Source organism: Miniopterus natalensis, chromosome 8 (assembly GCF_054644295.1).
Source record: "Miniopterus natalensis isolate mMinNat1 chromosome 8, mMinNat1.hap1, whole genome shotgun sequence".
Lineage (NCBI taxonomy): Eukaryota > Metazoa > Chordata > Mammalia > Chiroptera > Miniopteridae > Miniopterus > Miniopterus natalensis.
Genome location: NC_142088.1, coordinates 47006435 through 47021162, shown reverse-complemented (window position 1 = coordinate 47021162; position 14728 = coordinate 47006435). Strand labels below are relative to the sequence as shown.

Sequence of the window (14728 nt, the reverse complement as noted above, 5' to 3'; positions counted from 1 at the left end):
TCCTTCTTTACTACTGAAGCTCTTTGATGAAGATCGCAGTGTTTGCATGCAATTAACTGAGCAAGATGTGTCCACTGGAGATTACTTAATGGCATATCTTTGTAATAATCCAGGTTCAACAATCAGCCCTGCAGATATTTTCTTCCATGTAGAGTTTATGAGATCAATCTAGATTTCAATATGAAACAGTAAGATATCACCCAGAACTTTTCAAATCTGAAGAGCCCAAATTGCAAGAAAACTGAGTAAAGGTTATAGGTTTCCTTATTAAAATTGTGTTTTTAAAAGAATAACAACAAAGCCCTTGTTTTTTCTGAGTTCTTTCATGAAGCCTTATGAACAAGTGCTGTTCTCTGGTACATCTAGCTTTAAGTTCAAATACACAAATATAACACAGAAACCTTGTAAAGTACTGTTGACTAACTCATTACAACTTCAGCATTTGATCAACTTGAATTTCCCTTAGAAAATTTTGTCATGCTATTTGTTGTAACATTGGTGACAGGTTTGAGAAAGAGACTGACCCTTCCACAAGCACACAAACCAAACTGGTAATGCAACTGGACCATCAGAAGACAGGGTCATGGGGTGTAGCTCCAGCTAAATTGTTTACTGCCCAGTATTTAGTGCAAAGCAAATTAATAGTGCCAGACACTAAATATAGAACAAAAATATGCCAATTAAAAGATAACCAAAGAGCCCTGGCCAGGTGACTCGGTTGGAGCATTGATCCCATACAGCAAAAAGGTGCCAGTCTGATTCCTGGTTGAGCACATACCTAGGTTGTAGGTTCGATCCCTGATCAGGCCACGTATGAGAGGCAACCAATCAATGTTTCTCTTCCTCTCTCTCTCTAAAATAAATAAATATATTCTTGGGTGAGGATTTAAAAAAATGTAACCAAAGATATTCACAAACTACAGAGTCAACAAAAGTCGTATCAGCTGTAAATCAGCTAGTTTGCATCTTACATCTTATCACCGTAAGTACCATCATGTTCCCAGGGAACTCTGTTTTGAGTACTGCCAGGCATATATTTGCACACTGCCTGGCATATATTTGCACACTGCCTATTTATAGGAGAAAGAACAAAATAGATGACATGCCTTACGAGGTGCTGATTTCCTATGTTCAACCAAAAGCTCAATAATCAACTGTCAATCAACCCTATGTTGGCAAGAAGCTGATTTGGAAGTCTACTCATCTAACATTTTATGATTCTATAGGTTCAAATGTTTCTGACAGCAAACACAGAAAAAAGTTAAATATGTAGAGCTTAGTGATTTGAAGCCATTTGTTACTGCCTACAGTCAAAACAGGGTATAGATTTTTGTTTTGTAAGATTTTTAAAGATATCATTATAATGGTCTGTCTTTATAAAATAGTTTAAATGCTCTCCTATCCAGAAATATAAACATAGATTAAATGACTGTAAGTTCTTTTTTTAAGGTACATAATTATAAAATTGCTTTTCAGGGTTATGAAGTCTTTCTTTGGTAATTAAATTACATCAAGAGTATAGAAATTTCATTTTAAATAAAACACGCAATGTTAATAAATCTGTTCCCTAAATATTTTTAAAAGAATCTTCCAACTTTCAAAAAAAGTAATATTAATAAAAGATTAACCAAGTAACAGTCTCCTATGCTTTTACCATTTCAACTCACCAAACATTTATTGAACATCTATTATAGATCTTGCACTGGACAGGCAAGGAGGAGATTAAAAATTTAAAAATGAATTAAATATAGTTTGCTCTTAAGGAAAGTTTATAGTTTCATAAATGAGAAATGCAAATGCCCAGCAGTGATTATGGCAATTACTGAATGCAGATTTTTTGAAAAGTGCTTAGGGAGTAACAAGAAATGGATCCTGATTGGGGGAACTCAGGGAAGTTTTCATAGATGATGCAACATTTGAAATATCAAAGTTCTGGTAGGGTTTCAACAGGTGGAAAAAAGCATTCCAGGGAATAAAAAGAAAATGAACAAAGACTAGTGGGTGATATGAAAGAGCACATAGAATTGTTTTTGGTTTGATAAAGATCCAACTTTCATATAGATATATATGGATTTGAATTCCCTCACTTCACTATTGCTTAAGTTAATCTACTTGTCAGTCAGCTTATACAAGGAAAAAGCACTGGCCAAGTAATACTCATCAAGTTTCAAGATATAAGAATTACTGACACATCGCTTGCCACCAATTAGTAAGCATATTTAATGAATGGTTACCACCCCTCCTGAAGGGCTTAACAAAGTGACAAATGGTCCTTAGGCTTCCTTCACTGTTTTCTAGACAATTTCTGGAATTTCTTCAAGACAAACAAAAACTCTTTTTCATCAGCCATTGGTCATTAGCAAGGTTCCAAGTTACTCAGCGTCACTAGTCCATGACCAAGCAGTCATGAATTATATAGAACTGGAAAAAATCTTAGTAGTCATTTGATCAATTTGCCTTTTATAAAACAGTAAACTGAAGCTCAGAGAGGTTGAGTGACTTACCAAAAGTCACAAATATGAGAGACTGTTGACTTCTGCTGACACTGTTCTTCCCCCTTGTCACTCTCCCGAGTTAATCTAACAGCATGGTGGCAATATTCTCAAGATTCTTCATAAACTGTTGAACTTTAACCAAATAATGAACCATCTCTAATACATATCATTGGTACATTCAATTCTGAATAGATATCTTTATTTTCAGTATTTCTAATCAGGAAGAATAACATTTTAAAAAGCCAAAACGTTTAAGACCTCATAAGATGTATAAATTTTTGTACAAATGTATAAATTTTGGAGAAGTGGTTCTCAGTGCCAACTTTATATCAGAATCTCTGAGGGAGCTTGAGAGAAATTGTTCACCCACCAAACTTCCATTTGACTGGCCTGAGGTAGGGCTCTGGCAAGATCTTCTTGTTTGCTTTGTTTTGGTTGTTAAGGTACAGCTAGCATTTACAGAGTAGATACGCAACTTACCAAGCTTTGCTCAAATCAAATCAAATTATACATCTATATACTTTAATGGCTTGAACTCCTTATAATTTTCCAAAAGAACCTTAAAAAAGATATACCCCAGTCCTCAAAGGATTTTCTTCTGTAACTTCATTTGTGGCCTAACCGAATTGAGTATGTGAGGGAGGGAAAAGAGTCTGAGAAATAGGAGTCATCTTTAAAGACATGTATTTTTTATACTTTCTCAAATTATGGGGGGAAAAGAGGGAGGGGAAAAGCTGTTTTATTTGGGATGATCACAAATTCCATATATTCAAGATGTGATATAGAACTTGCCATTTAAAAAATTGAGAAAACCGGTTTTTTAGAATTAGATTATAGTGTTATGTACTATTTAATATGTATTAGTCACTGATTTCTAATAAATGATCTGTTTCCTCATATAACTTTATTAAGATTTCATTTTTAAATGGCCAATATCGTTTTTAGCAAGAGTCACATGTAAACAGTCCTTACCCTTAGCTTTCCTCATCAGCTTCCCTAATTTCCTTTTCCTTTAGCTATTTCCCCATTCCCACAAGTTGTCTTTCACCTTTTGTCCATGCCAGAAACGGCTGTTTTACTTTCCTCCCACTGCACAACTCAATATCCTCTTAATTAATGCAAACTCTCTCCTCCTGATCTAAATATCATATTCCAGTTGCTCAAGTGAAATCTGATTTTCCAGATGATCAAGTAATAACCAGCCCTACAAATATACTAAAAAACAAAAGCCTAACCCCTAAAAGCAGGTCTGGGTAAGACTGGGTCTCAGCAGCAGGAGGATGGGTGGGGCAGCAAGGTTCTTGACGAGTCTGCAAATAGCAAAAAAAGAAGAGCTTTTCTCGGGGGCCTGAAGCACAAGGACACCTGCAGAGTTGGCTGGTAGAAATCAGAGGTAAATATAAAAAATACATGTATTTAGGTACACATGTGCATTACAATTGTATACTAGCAACACCTCCCAGCTGATAGCTTAGCAATAGTGGCGTTCTGGTACAGTATGGTAGATTTCAAGAAGATAGAATTATATTGGGGTAAAATTGGGGATTTTTTCCCATCATTACAAGCAAAACTATAACACGTGTTGTACTGTTCTCACTGGGTATTTCTTAAAATAAACAGTATGAAATAGTTTCCCCTTAGGGTCTTTTTACTTTGATGCTAAAACAAAATAAAAATAAAACAAGGATCAATGCCTTGTATGTACTTACTGAGGACTTGTTAAAAGAACAAAGCAAGATAAAAATTTTTCATTATTATATTTCTTTCCTGATACTTTAACTGCTTAAATGTTATTGACAGAGATTTCATACCCATGCCCTTCCCCCCCAAAAATACCCAAAGGAATTCTGCATATATACTGAATTTTTCTTTCTAGAAAGACGCTAGCTCCGTCTAAGCATCTATTTCTGAATAAGATTCTTTACTGCTATATTATCTTACCATCCATAAGTAAATTCAGCTTGATGACTAGTTGATTACTACTCTTAACATTATATAAAACATATTTTTCCAATTAGGAAACACATCATTTAAATGTACATCCTTAGTACATTTTAAATCTTCCTAGATTAAAAGCAAGCACTGTTCATGTAGAGATACAAAAATTCCAAAGCTGGTGATATTTTATCTTTCCAGTTTCTCAGACAAGGATACGGGCCATTCGGGGTCCCCATGGCTATACTTGGGTCACATCAGTATTCCACTCAAAAATGTTGCTTAATCTCCTAAATAATGCAAATGGAAATACCTCTTTAAAGGAGAACTTTGCACTAACACTCCTGGCTAGGATACCACGAGGGGGTCGGGGGATTAGACCCACATCTTTTGTAAATTGGGCCTAAAATTGACTCCAGATTTGTGACTCATGGAAAGAAAGTCAGTTTTAATATAGATGTGCTTTAAAAAAAAAAAAAGGCTATTATTCTTAACAAGTTACATATTGGGTATTATTCTTTAAAAATGAGTCATAAAATATCTTTTTAAGTACTTAAAGTCATGAATATGTTCTACTCTTTTACCTCTGCTTGAATGTAATTTTTCATTTTCCAGGAAAGGATACATTTTCTAACTAACCCTGTTAACCTAATTACTCATAAAGAAATACCAAAGGCGTCCCTGACATCGATACCTTCACAAAGAAGTGTATCTGTGCACATGCACAAGAGCTTATTCCATCCATGTAGTTCATCAAAACTGTAACTTTTAATTAAAAGATTCCTTTAAATACATGTAATCCCTAGCAGAAAAATTTATAAAAAGCACGGGAAGTTTGCAAACAGTAAGACTACCCTACCCTCACTATTATTTCTTCATCCATATACTTAAATTCAAAATATTGACTTAAGCTTAAAAGAATAATGGTACTCTATTTAGTTGTCTTTGTTTGATCTTAAATGGAGATTGTGATGAAAATGCTTTCTATCTTAAAGGGAACCTTTTATCCTACTCAGAATAATTACCTTGTAAGATTAAAATCAGTGAATCATACCTAATTAAGATTTATAATTTAGCATCATTCCGGTATATGATCTAAGAGGAAGAGTTTACAATCTTCAATTTGAAATGGAAAGGGGGGGAAGAAGTGTACAGAAGAGAAATAAAACAGCTATTTGGGGCATTCCAGTGCACTATATTGCCACATATTTACCCAGATTCCTGGTTTAATCGTCATTCAAGACAAACATTTAATGTGAAAATACAACATACTAAAGGATAGAAGTCAGGTGGGAAAAGAAAGTCCCAATTTAAATTATACTACAGAATTTGTAGATAGGTTATACAACCTAGAACGTTAAAAAATATGTATTGTGGCTAACTGCCTATTAAAATATTTCAAGTTTACAATGTCTTTAATGCAAAAGACTCCTAAACTGAGGGGTGAATTTATAATTAAGTGGGACACTGATGTCATAGTTATTTCCAATCCTCCTTCTATTAAAGTACATGTCAACCGAGAGAGCAATGCCTTGTTATTACACAGGGCAAAGAATTTACTTCTTAGAGGGTCTCATATATAGTATTTCTCTCCAAGAAGTCTAACAAGGCATTGAAAATAAGTTCAATATTTTTTCCTCTTCAGAAATATCTTTAAAGCCCCCCACCCTCACCCCAGTCTTGGATTACATAAATGGACAGTTACTTTTCCGAGGCCTTTGATATCTCCCTTCCTGGCAGTCATCTGATGTGAGAAATATCTTTTGAAAATAAATGGTGCAACTTCAAGTGCCCTCAGATCCATCATTTGCTGGACATTCCATCATATCTCAGTTTCGATTTGAAAGAGCTGCTTGACTTCAAAATTTAGTTTCAGGTATCTCAATACGGAGCTTGATCTCCTTGAGAAGTACCTTAGGCAGCAACAGTGCAAATGTTTTGTCCACCCATCGACACAGACTTCACACCAAAGGGAAAGGAGTCACAGAGGGGCGACCACATTGCTTAGGGGGGAGGGGCTCACTCTAATTCAAGTTCAAAACCAAGTTCACAATTTGAATATGACACACTGAAAGTTTTATATCATACTTATATGAGCAGAAAGACTACATTTCATCTGTACCCAGCTGTCACCACGTGTTTATGTAACTACAATGCCACTTTCTCCTGTCAAAATATCAACGCTGCCACTATGATAACAAGATCATCACTTCTGTGTTTGCCCCCTTCCCTGACTAGCACTCAATGAGCAGTGCTTTTACTTTTCAATAGTTAGGATTTTCTATGTTTATAGATTAATTAAGATTCCACATTAAAAATACTTATTTTACTTGAGCTTGAGAACACATGTGGTGTCAGAGCTGCGGTCATGCCAACAGAGAAACTCCCGGGTTCTTATTACAAATCCTACTGAAATCCTCACCCCTTCTACTCATCCTGTGCCCGAGGAACACATAGCTAAGCATGTGCCTGTGTACAAATAACTCCAAAACACAGTGTTTCTTTTAAGAATAGCTTCAAAATTCACAAGATATATGCGAGCACATATCAGACAAAAGACAACATGAGATAAAGGAAAATATTAAAGTCACCACATATAGAAAGAGCAGAAGATACCTGAAGGTCCATTTTCCCATCCATTCTCTTACTCCATTAGTATCTCTCTAGGCAGAGGAACATGGAATTATTGTGGCATAGTCTGTCTCCAAGTAGGAGACCTAGCGGCTTCCATAAGCAGGCCCTGGGTAAAAGAGTGTGGGTGGTGAAGGCAGGGCTAGTTTCACTGCTCCGAGTCCTCTGTAGGCCCACAGGGTCCCCCACCCAGAAGGGCCCTGGCACTTGTTTTCAAGCTCTGCTGATGCCGTCTTGAATTCTTAATAATTTTTCAACAAGGTGCCCCACATTTCAATTTCACACCAAGCACCAGAATTACGTAGCCAGTCCTTGATGAAAGTGACGTGTGTTACGGTAAAGATAACAAATCAAAAGAACAGCAAAAAGTTGATAGCAAAATCTAGAAACTCATGGCTTCACATTACACTACTTTAAAATTTTTATTTTGAATTTTACTGTTTCCATGAATAGTATTTCCTCACGAACCAGAGCATGTAAGTAGAGGTCACTCCTCCTCAGTTGAGTTTACTGTCATATGCATGTGGCATTTAATCAATTGTCAATTGCTTAAAAAGCATCCAATTGACATAAGGCAAACAGTTGAAGTGGGAAAAGAGATTTTTTTTGGTGTGTGAAGTAAAATGTAGTTTCTGTTCTCTTGTTTGAAATATATCCACAAGTGGAATGGAAGGACTATATTAATTACCAGCAGCAATCAAAACTCATAAAGGGAACTGAGAAAAACTACTTTCAACATTAAGAAACTAGGGAAAAGAAAACATTTTATAGGTATTCTACATGATGTATTCCATAGTAAAAAAAATCTTTGTAAGTTATAGATCACTAATAACTTTTAATAGAAGCTACTGGTGATGTGAAAATGAGAACAAAATCCTAACAAGCTGCAAATTCCCCAAGATTGTATCTATTAAAAAATACTTTCTAAAAAAGATTTCCTAACATAAAAACATACACACTTAAGTTGGACTTCAGGGTACAAAAAATTTAACCTTGGGCTTTCATATAATAATTCATCATTCTACTTGCAAGATACATCAGTTTCAAAAAATGATTGGAGGCAGCGATACTATCAACACTTCGTGAAAATCACAGTAGCTGAAATGGAAGCAAACATATCCATTATTCATATCTTTGACATAAACATATCTGCATTGAAATTCTCCTTTGAATTGACTGCTTCTAATAGACCCTGAAACAACAGCCCACCATATGCAATGTTAACAAAGTGTCAATATTCAAGTAACAAGACAACAAGCAGATTTGTTGCATAAAATATGTAAATATTATTAACAGAAAGTGCCACATGATATCTCATGTTTGGATGGTTTCTGATCACCTATCGTTCCCGCCGCCTCAGTCCTCAGCTAAGACGCCGGTCAACAGGTACCGCACGCATGTGCGGTGCGGAGGCAGGGCCTCCTGGGCAGGCGTCTGTGCTGCCTGGGGACGCAGCATCCACCTGCTTCTGATTTGCTGCAAACTTATCAGGACAATTGATTTTTACCCTCTCCTTGCCGACCCCTTATTTCCACTATCTGCATTTCTTGCATTGAGCATCCCTCAAGTACAATTGCCATTTAAATGATAACATCAAAAATATCAAAAGGATCGCTAATCAACAATCATGTCAGAGCACCTATGCTTGAAATTTCTACCATAAGTTAAATGAAAAGTGAATAATAAAAGGCAAGTCTAGAAAAAAAGTAATAAAATTATAAAATCCAGTCATGAAAAGTACTTGCTAAACAGGAATTTGTTTTCAGTCTTTGGGAAAAAAAAATCTTTCATTTTTAATAAGACAAAAACTTTAGGCAGAATCTGTGTGTGTGAGAGACAGAGGGGCAGAGAAAGAGAGAGGGAGAGAAGGGAAGAGAAAGACGACTGAAAGATGGAACAATATTTGGACTTGCAGTCTTTCAAATAGTATGTAAAAATATTTTCCAAGTTTAACTGATTTTAATAAAACATCAGTTCTTATATATCCCAAAGAAAGCAACAATTATATTAATTGTTGTTTATTGAAAACAAATTTCCCATTGTTTCCTGTGTCATTTATTTATTCTGGCTTATCAATGAGTCAAGATATAAAAGCAGATATGCTGATTAATCAAGTCTTATTGATCAGCAGCATACGTCAATATTTCACACAAATGTCTGCAGAACAATTTTTTCCGATCAAAAATTTATAAATCAAGTTAAATTCTTGGTAATTAAATTTATTAGCTCTACAACAATAACTGTGGTACTTTATAAAAGTAGCATGTGAAATCTGTACTCAAGAATATATCGATCAAAGGCAAAACAGCAAACATTTCTATTAAACCAGATTCTAGCAACAGCCTAGAAAGTACAAAACATAACAGCCTGCAATTGTTTCAAGTACACCTAGCAATTCTACTGATTTGGGACCAGTGAAGCTGATTACTTAATGAGGCAATCATTCAAGGCATCCAAACAGACAAAAATAGGGAATCATTAGCATAGCCGTCTTCACTTTGAGATAAAAAAACTTTGAAAAATGTTGCAGACACTTAAAGTTTTGTAATCTGACTCCATGCTGAGACTAACTGAGCAAAATATTTAAATTCTACAAAGTGACAGCCCAAAATTCAAAGGGAAAAAAGAAGTTAGCTATAATATTATTCATTGATCTCAGGTAGCTAATATTTTAAACTATCTTAGAAATCTCAAGTTTTATACAGATTTTCTCTATAGATTCTTGGAAGTACGACTTCTTTCCTGCCCTCTGGCCATACTCTTGTGCTATCTAAAAGTAATTAATGAGATTTCTGCTGTCTCGTATGTCTGTCATAAGTACCTGCCTACAAAAACATTTTCAAAGTCCCTGCCTATCATAAATAAAAACACAAAAAAGATTTTCTATTTATGGAAAAAAAAAAAACTAGTACTAGAAACTTAGCCACTGGAGACTTTCATATAACTAAAGAAAAACACTCTATGTTTTCACTCAGAAGACATCAGAGACAATTTTAAGAATCTCGCTGATCTGGTACAGCCAGGAGAAAGAAAAATATTCTGTTTAAAAAAAAAAAAAGATGGTTCCTGAAATAATTCCAAAGAGACCCTACAAACTGTGTTTTTAAAACAAGAAAAAAGCAAGTCAACTCACATATACAGCTTCCAAACAGAAGTCTTACCCTCTTCCAGGAAAACAACAATGAGACTTTATTGCCCTGCTATGATTCTTTCATTTCAGACATGATTAATTAGCAAGTATTACACTTCCCAAAACTCCCACCACACTCCTTGTGGTCTATCAGCCTAGTTGCTGATAGACCCATATGAAAGAGCAAGTAGCCACCAGCGGTATAAGACAAGTATCCAAAAACTCTGTTTCAAAGAAGAAAGACTTCTCTCATATCGTTGCCTCCCCAAATGAAGCAGGCTGCCTTTAACAGCTTTCACACACACACACAAATAAAGAAACCACATTTTTTAAAAAAGAAAACAAAACTTGGTCATTTTCTTAACAATACCTTTTAACATTTGAATAACGCATGCAACATATTCAGCATTCACGAATACATGGCATATTTAACCTGTTACCTACCTATATTTTTAAGCTGAAGTTCCGAAAGCTTTGTGAGTCCATGTAGTTTAATATTGATAACTATCCACATGCACAATTAATAAACAATAGAGAAAATGTGAGCAAGCATGTTTTGGGAAATGGTTTGAATAGAAAAATGTTTACTTTCCAAATAAAAGCTAATATGTCACACATGTAATGAAGATAGGACATAGAAATAAAGGATTAAAAGAAAGGAGGGAAGGAAGAGGGCAACTCTAAAACGTGAATGAATGAAAACTAATCTCTGCATATTGCTCCAAAACACTCCTTCAAGTTAAGTTTCCCTTTAATGCCATCTATTTTCAAAATGTCCATGTGAACCAAGAAGCAAGCCATAGCTGAATGTACTATAAATATATATTTTAACCACCAGCCATTTATAAAGGCTGGGGTTTCCCCTTCAACCTTTCAACTGTTGTGTCCAAAAAACTTCACACGTAGTACAATACTAATAAACAGATCTTCTTGGTTCCAGGAAATATTTTAAAAAATCTATTCTGGTCAAAATATCCTTGCTTTTTTTCTGTTGTATTAAATTTGGGATCAAAAACATCAAAGCAGTTTCCACCTCAAACCTAACTTTTAGAGGATCAATGTGACAAGGCAGTCCCTGATAGATGTTTCTCTTGATAAACGACTTGTTCAAAAGAGACATTGTAGCTTTCATTTCCTGACCACAACACACTTTTAATTTGCAACAGCAGAGCTGCCAGAGTGTGAGCACTTGCCCACTTTCCAGCCTTTTAGGTTTGTAGCTCTGGTTCCTTTAGGCCACGCATTTGAGACAAAATCTAAAAATAATCCAAGTAATAGAATTACAAAATAGGAGCCACTAATGCCACTTTATACATGGACACAAGTGTCTACTTTATAGATGTATATATAAACTTTTTCTCCCAGAATTCTAGCCTATGATAACAAGACTCCTGAGTGAACATCATTTGCACAACAGGCGTTTAAACACTCAGGGAAATAAATTATGTGACTATTATTTAATAGTAAGCAGAGCCTGGGTGGGGGGCAATTTACACACTTAAATCTGCTGTTTAAATGTCATGAATTATATGATTGCCTAACCCAGTGTGTTTTTTACATATTATTGCAATGATTATTATTACTACTACCCAGAAATCACATTTAAGTATCAATAAGGTAAACAGTCAAACCATCCAATTTCTGCTCTCAGCACATTGTCTGAGATCCGATTTAAAATTTATAAATGTAATATCCTCCTCATCACAGGCAGCAGCCCAATCTGCTCTGAATATATATTACAGCTTTAACATCACAGAGGGAAATCGCCCATCTGGCAATCCCATTCGCTCCAACAGCTCCGGGGGAAAGAAAGCTGTGCTCTCTCCTCCTTAAAACATTTCTCAGGGCAAATTATGTGCATCTAAAATAAACAGTCTTCTTATTGATCGCCTCAAAGTCAACAAGTTCCAAATGCAAAATTCAATCAAATCCTTCCTATCGTGTAAGAGTGGTGGCTGGTGTGTGCTTAGTTCGATAGTCACTGGAGTCCAACCAGAAGCGCCTGTCGCGCGGCGGCTCTCCAGACCCTTCCCCCGTATGCGCGGCTGCGCGGGGAGAGCAGGACCCGCGGCCACGCTGCAGACCCCTGGCAGCTTTGCCCCACCGCTATTTGTTTCTTACAGTCTCCCTTTCCTTCCTTCTCTCTTCTCCACCGCGAAGGCACGGTGCTTGGGTAAATGTAACCAAAAAAAAGAAACAGTTTAAAGTGGGCATAGCCTTCGCTTATGCAAAATACTTTTAACATCTTTTTGTTGTTGTTGTTCCCTCTTAGTCTTAATTGAATATCACAAAGTGTACACACGGCGTGGTCACAAGAGCTATTGAAAACCCCCTCTCACTCCATTTATCTGACCTCTTTTTTTTTTTTTTTTTTTCGGTAAAGAAAGAGGAAAGAGCGATTTCAAACAAAGTCAATTTCAGTGCCTGATTATTTAATTCTGTCACAGGTTAAAAGTAAAAAGCGCTGACAGGCAGACAAGTGAATGGCAAGCAAAGAAAAAAAAAAGAGAAAGAAAAAAAATACCACTGTTCCTTAAAAGGCATTTAAGGACTTTAAGCAATCAAACTATATTTTTACATTCATGTAAAAGATTTCCCTTCATAACTCACCCACATCCCCCCAAAATAACACACACTCAGAAGAACTGATTATTCCACAAAGTGCAATTATTGAGAGAGCCGATAGTCCAGATGCATTAATAGATTAAGAAAAAAAATTCACCCAGTTCTGTGTGTGTACATATATATATATATATATATATATACTTTCATTAGTAAGCAATCTTTCCCCACACTCCCGCCCTCTCCCCTCTACACCCGGCCCCCTCCCCAAAAGAACCCCACACTGAGTTTAACTAATTTACATACCATTTGACTTCAGTGGTTATACAGTGCGTTACTAGTAACATGCAACTTTGGGATTACAGCTAAACCCAGTAAAAGTGGACTCCAGTAATCTATTAATCAAAACTGAAATATATAAACAAGTGATAGCAGAAACAAACAAGCATTTTTGACAGATTAAAATTACATATGTTTTTAAAAGAAAGGAATTCTATATTAGGAGCATCTGCGTCCCAAGCAGGGTCCTCCACGGTCTGACCATGCTATTTAATTTGTCTTTCCTATTTAGATGCAAAGGAAGTAAATTCCAAAACTGACATACCATAAACACTGGTGCTACTGATCATTTCTTGCTGGCAGCACAAAAAGCTGAATTGGATTTCTCACAAGCAGGAATTCCAAAGGTTGCTTTTCATTAAAGCCACTTTTCCTCTCAGCTATCAAATGTCACTGCCTTGAAACGTGGGCCCTTTCGTCAGGTATTCATTTAACCTACATGCATATAATTAAGGGGGAAAGCAACATCAACAAAAAGGGGATCTCAGATCACAGGAGAAGAAAGAAAGGAAAAAAAGCACATGACCAGGAATGCAAGTCCATGTCAATTTCACTCACTCCCATTGAAACTAACAAGAGCTCCGGGGAGGACGGTAATAGGATCAGTGGATTGTATATACCATTAAATTATACATCTTTCTCTCCCGTTCCTCGCCAACAATACGCCCACCACGCTGTACCCCCTCCAAGATGATGTGCTTACATTTTTCTGCAACCGATCTTCTGACATTTTCACGTCCCCCCAGCCACGAGCTTGCAATTTAACCTCAACTTTTTGTGTGTGCAAGATTCTTATTTACACTTCTTATTTACTTAGAAGTTAGTTCCCGAAGAAAGTCTAACCCCACCCTATGGCTCCGCTTTCTTATTTTTATTTTTTTTAATTTATTTTCGAAGTAAAAAAGATAGTCATAAGTAAGCACAATGTAGCGGAAAACGAGATTCTTGCCATCGCGAACTCTTAATCCCACACTATTGTTACAATGATTAAGCAGCAAAAATATGCGTTCTAATGTTTCAGGGCTACTTTGTACAGAGAAATTAGACAGCAGGTTGGCGTACAGAGCAGAGACGACTGCAGATTAAATTTAATGTTCACGACACAACTCGAAGATCTTTTTTCTTTTCTTTTCTAAATTACAGGTCTCGGGTTTATTTACATTCTTTTAAAATAAAACAAACAAAAACACAAACAAATTTAAACAGATGGTAGGAAACTACGAAGCTCCTCTTACCTGAACGCGCGGAGCGAAAAGCCGATAGGTTAGCGCAGCATCGATCCGACGTGTTTGCTGATGAATGGAAGCCGGGGTTAAGTGAAGGTGCCTATGATTTGAAATCATTCCAAGTTTTTGAAGGGAAGACGGACTGCAGCCTCTGCCATGTTGGAATTTCAAACCCAAAACAGCTGCTTGGAAGGAGCCAGCATGCCAGAGGCTGGGCGCAGGCGCAGAGCGCCGCCGAGCCAAATTCAAATCACTTTCACACTAAGAGCCAAAGATCAGTTTTCAAAGGAGAGAGGGAGAAAGAGACGGAGGCGGCCGCGAGGGAGCGGGACGCAGGCAGGGGCGAGAGGCGGGCGCTGGCGAGCGGCGGCCGGCGGGAGCGCCGGGAGGGAGAGGGAGCGGCCCGGGGC

General features: G+C 36.6%; 1 protein-coding gene across 2 annotated transcripts in view; it reads right to left on the bottom strand.

Moving 5' to 3' along the window:
* FIGN (fidgetin, microtubule severing factor) overlaps nucleotides 1-14479 on the bottom strand; it is a 117856-nt gene extending 103377 nt beyond the window's left edge. The window contains exons 1-2 of one of the 2 annotated variants that reach the window (XM_016197719.2): nucleotides 14328-14479; nucleotides 13358-13527 (exon numbers count right to left, since the gene is read on the bottom strand). In XM_016197719.2, coding sequence (XP_016053205.2) covers nucleotides 13358-13382 — 25 coding nt within the window. In that variant the 5' untranslated portion in view covers nucleotides 13383-13527; nucleotides 14328-14479. The remainder of the gene's footprint in view (nucleotides 1-13357; nucleotides 13528-14327) is intronic. The other variant, XM_016197790.2, reaches the window with a different exon arrangement.
* Between the last annotated feature and the right edge of the window lie 249 nt (nucleotides 14480-14728).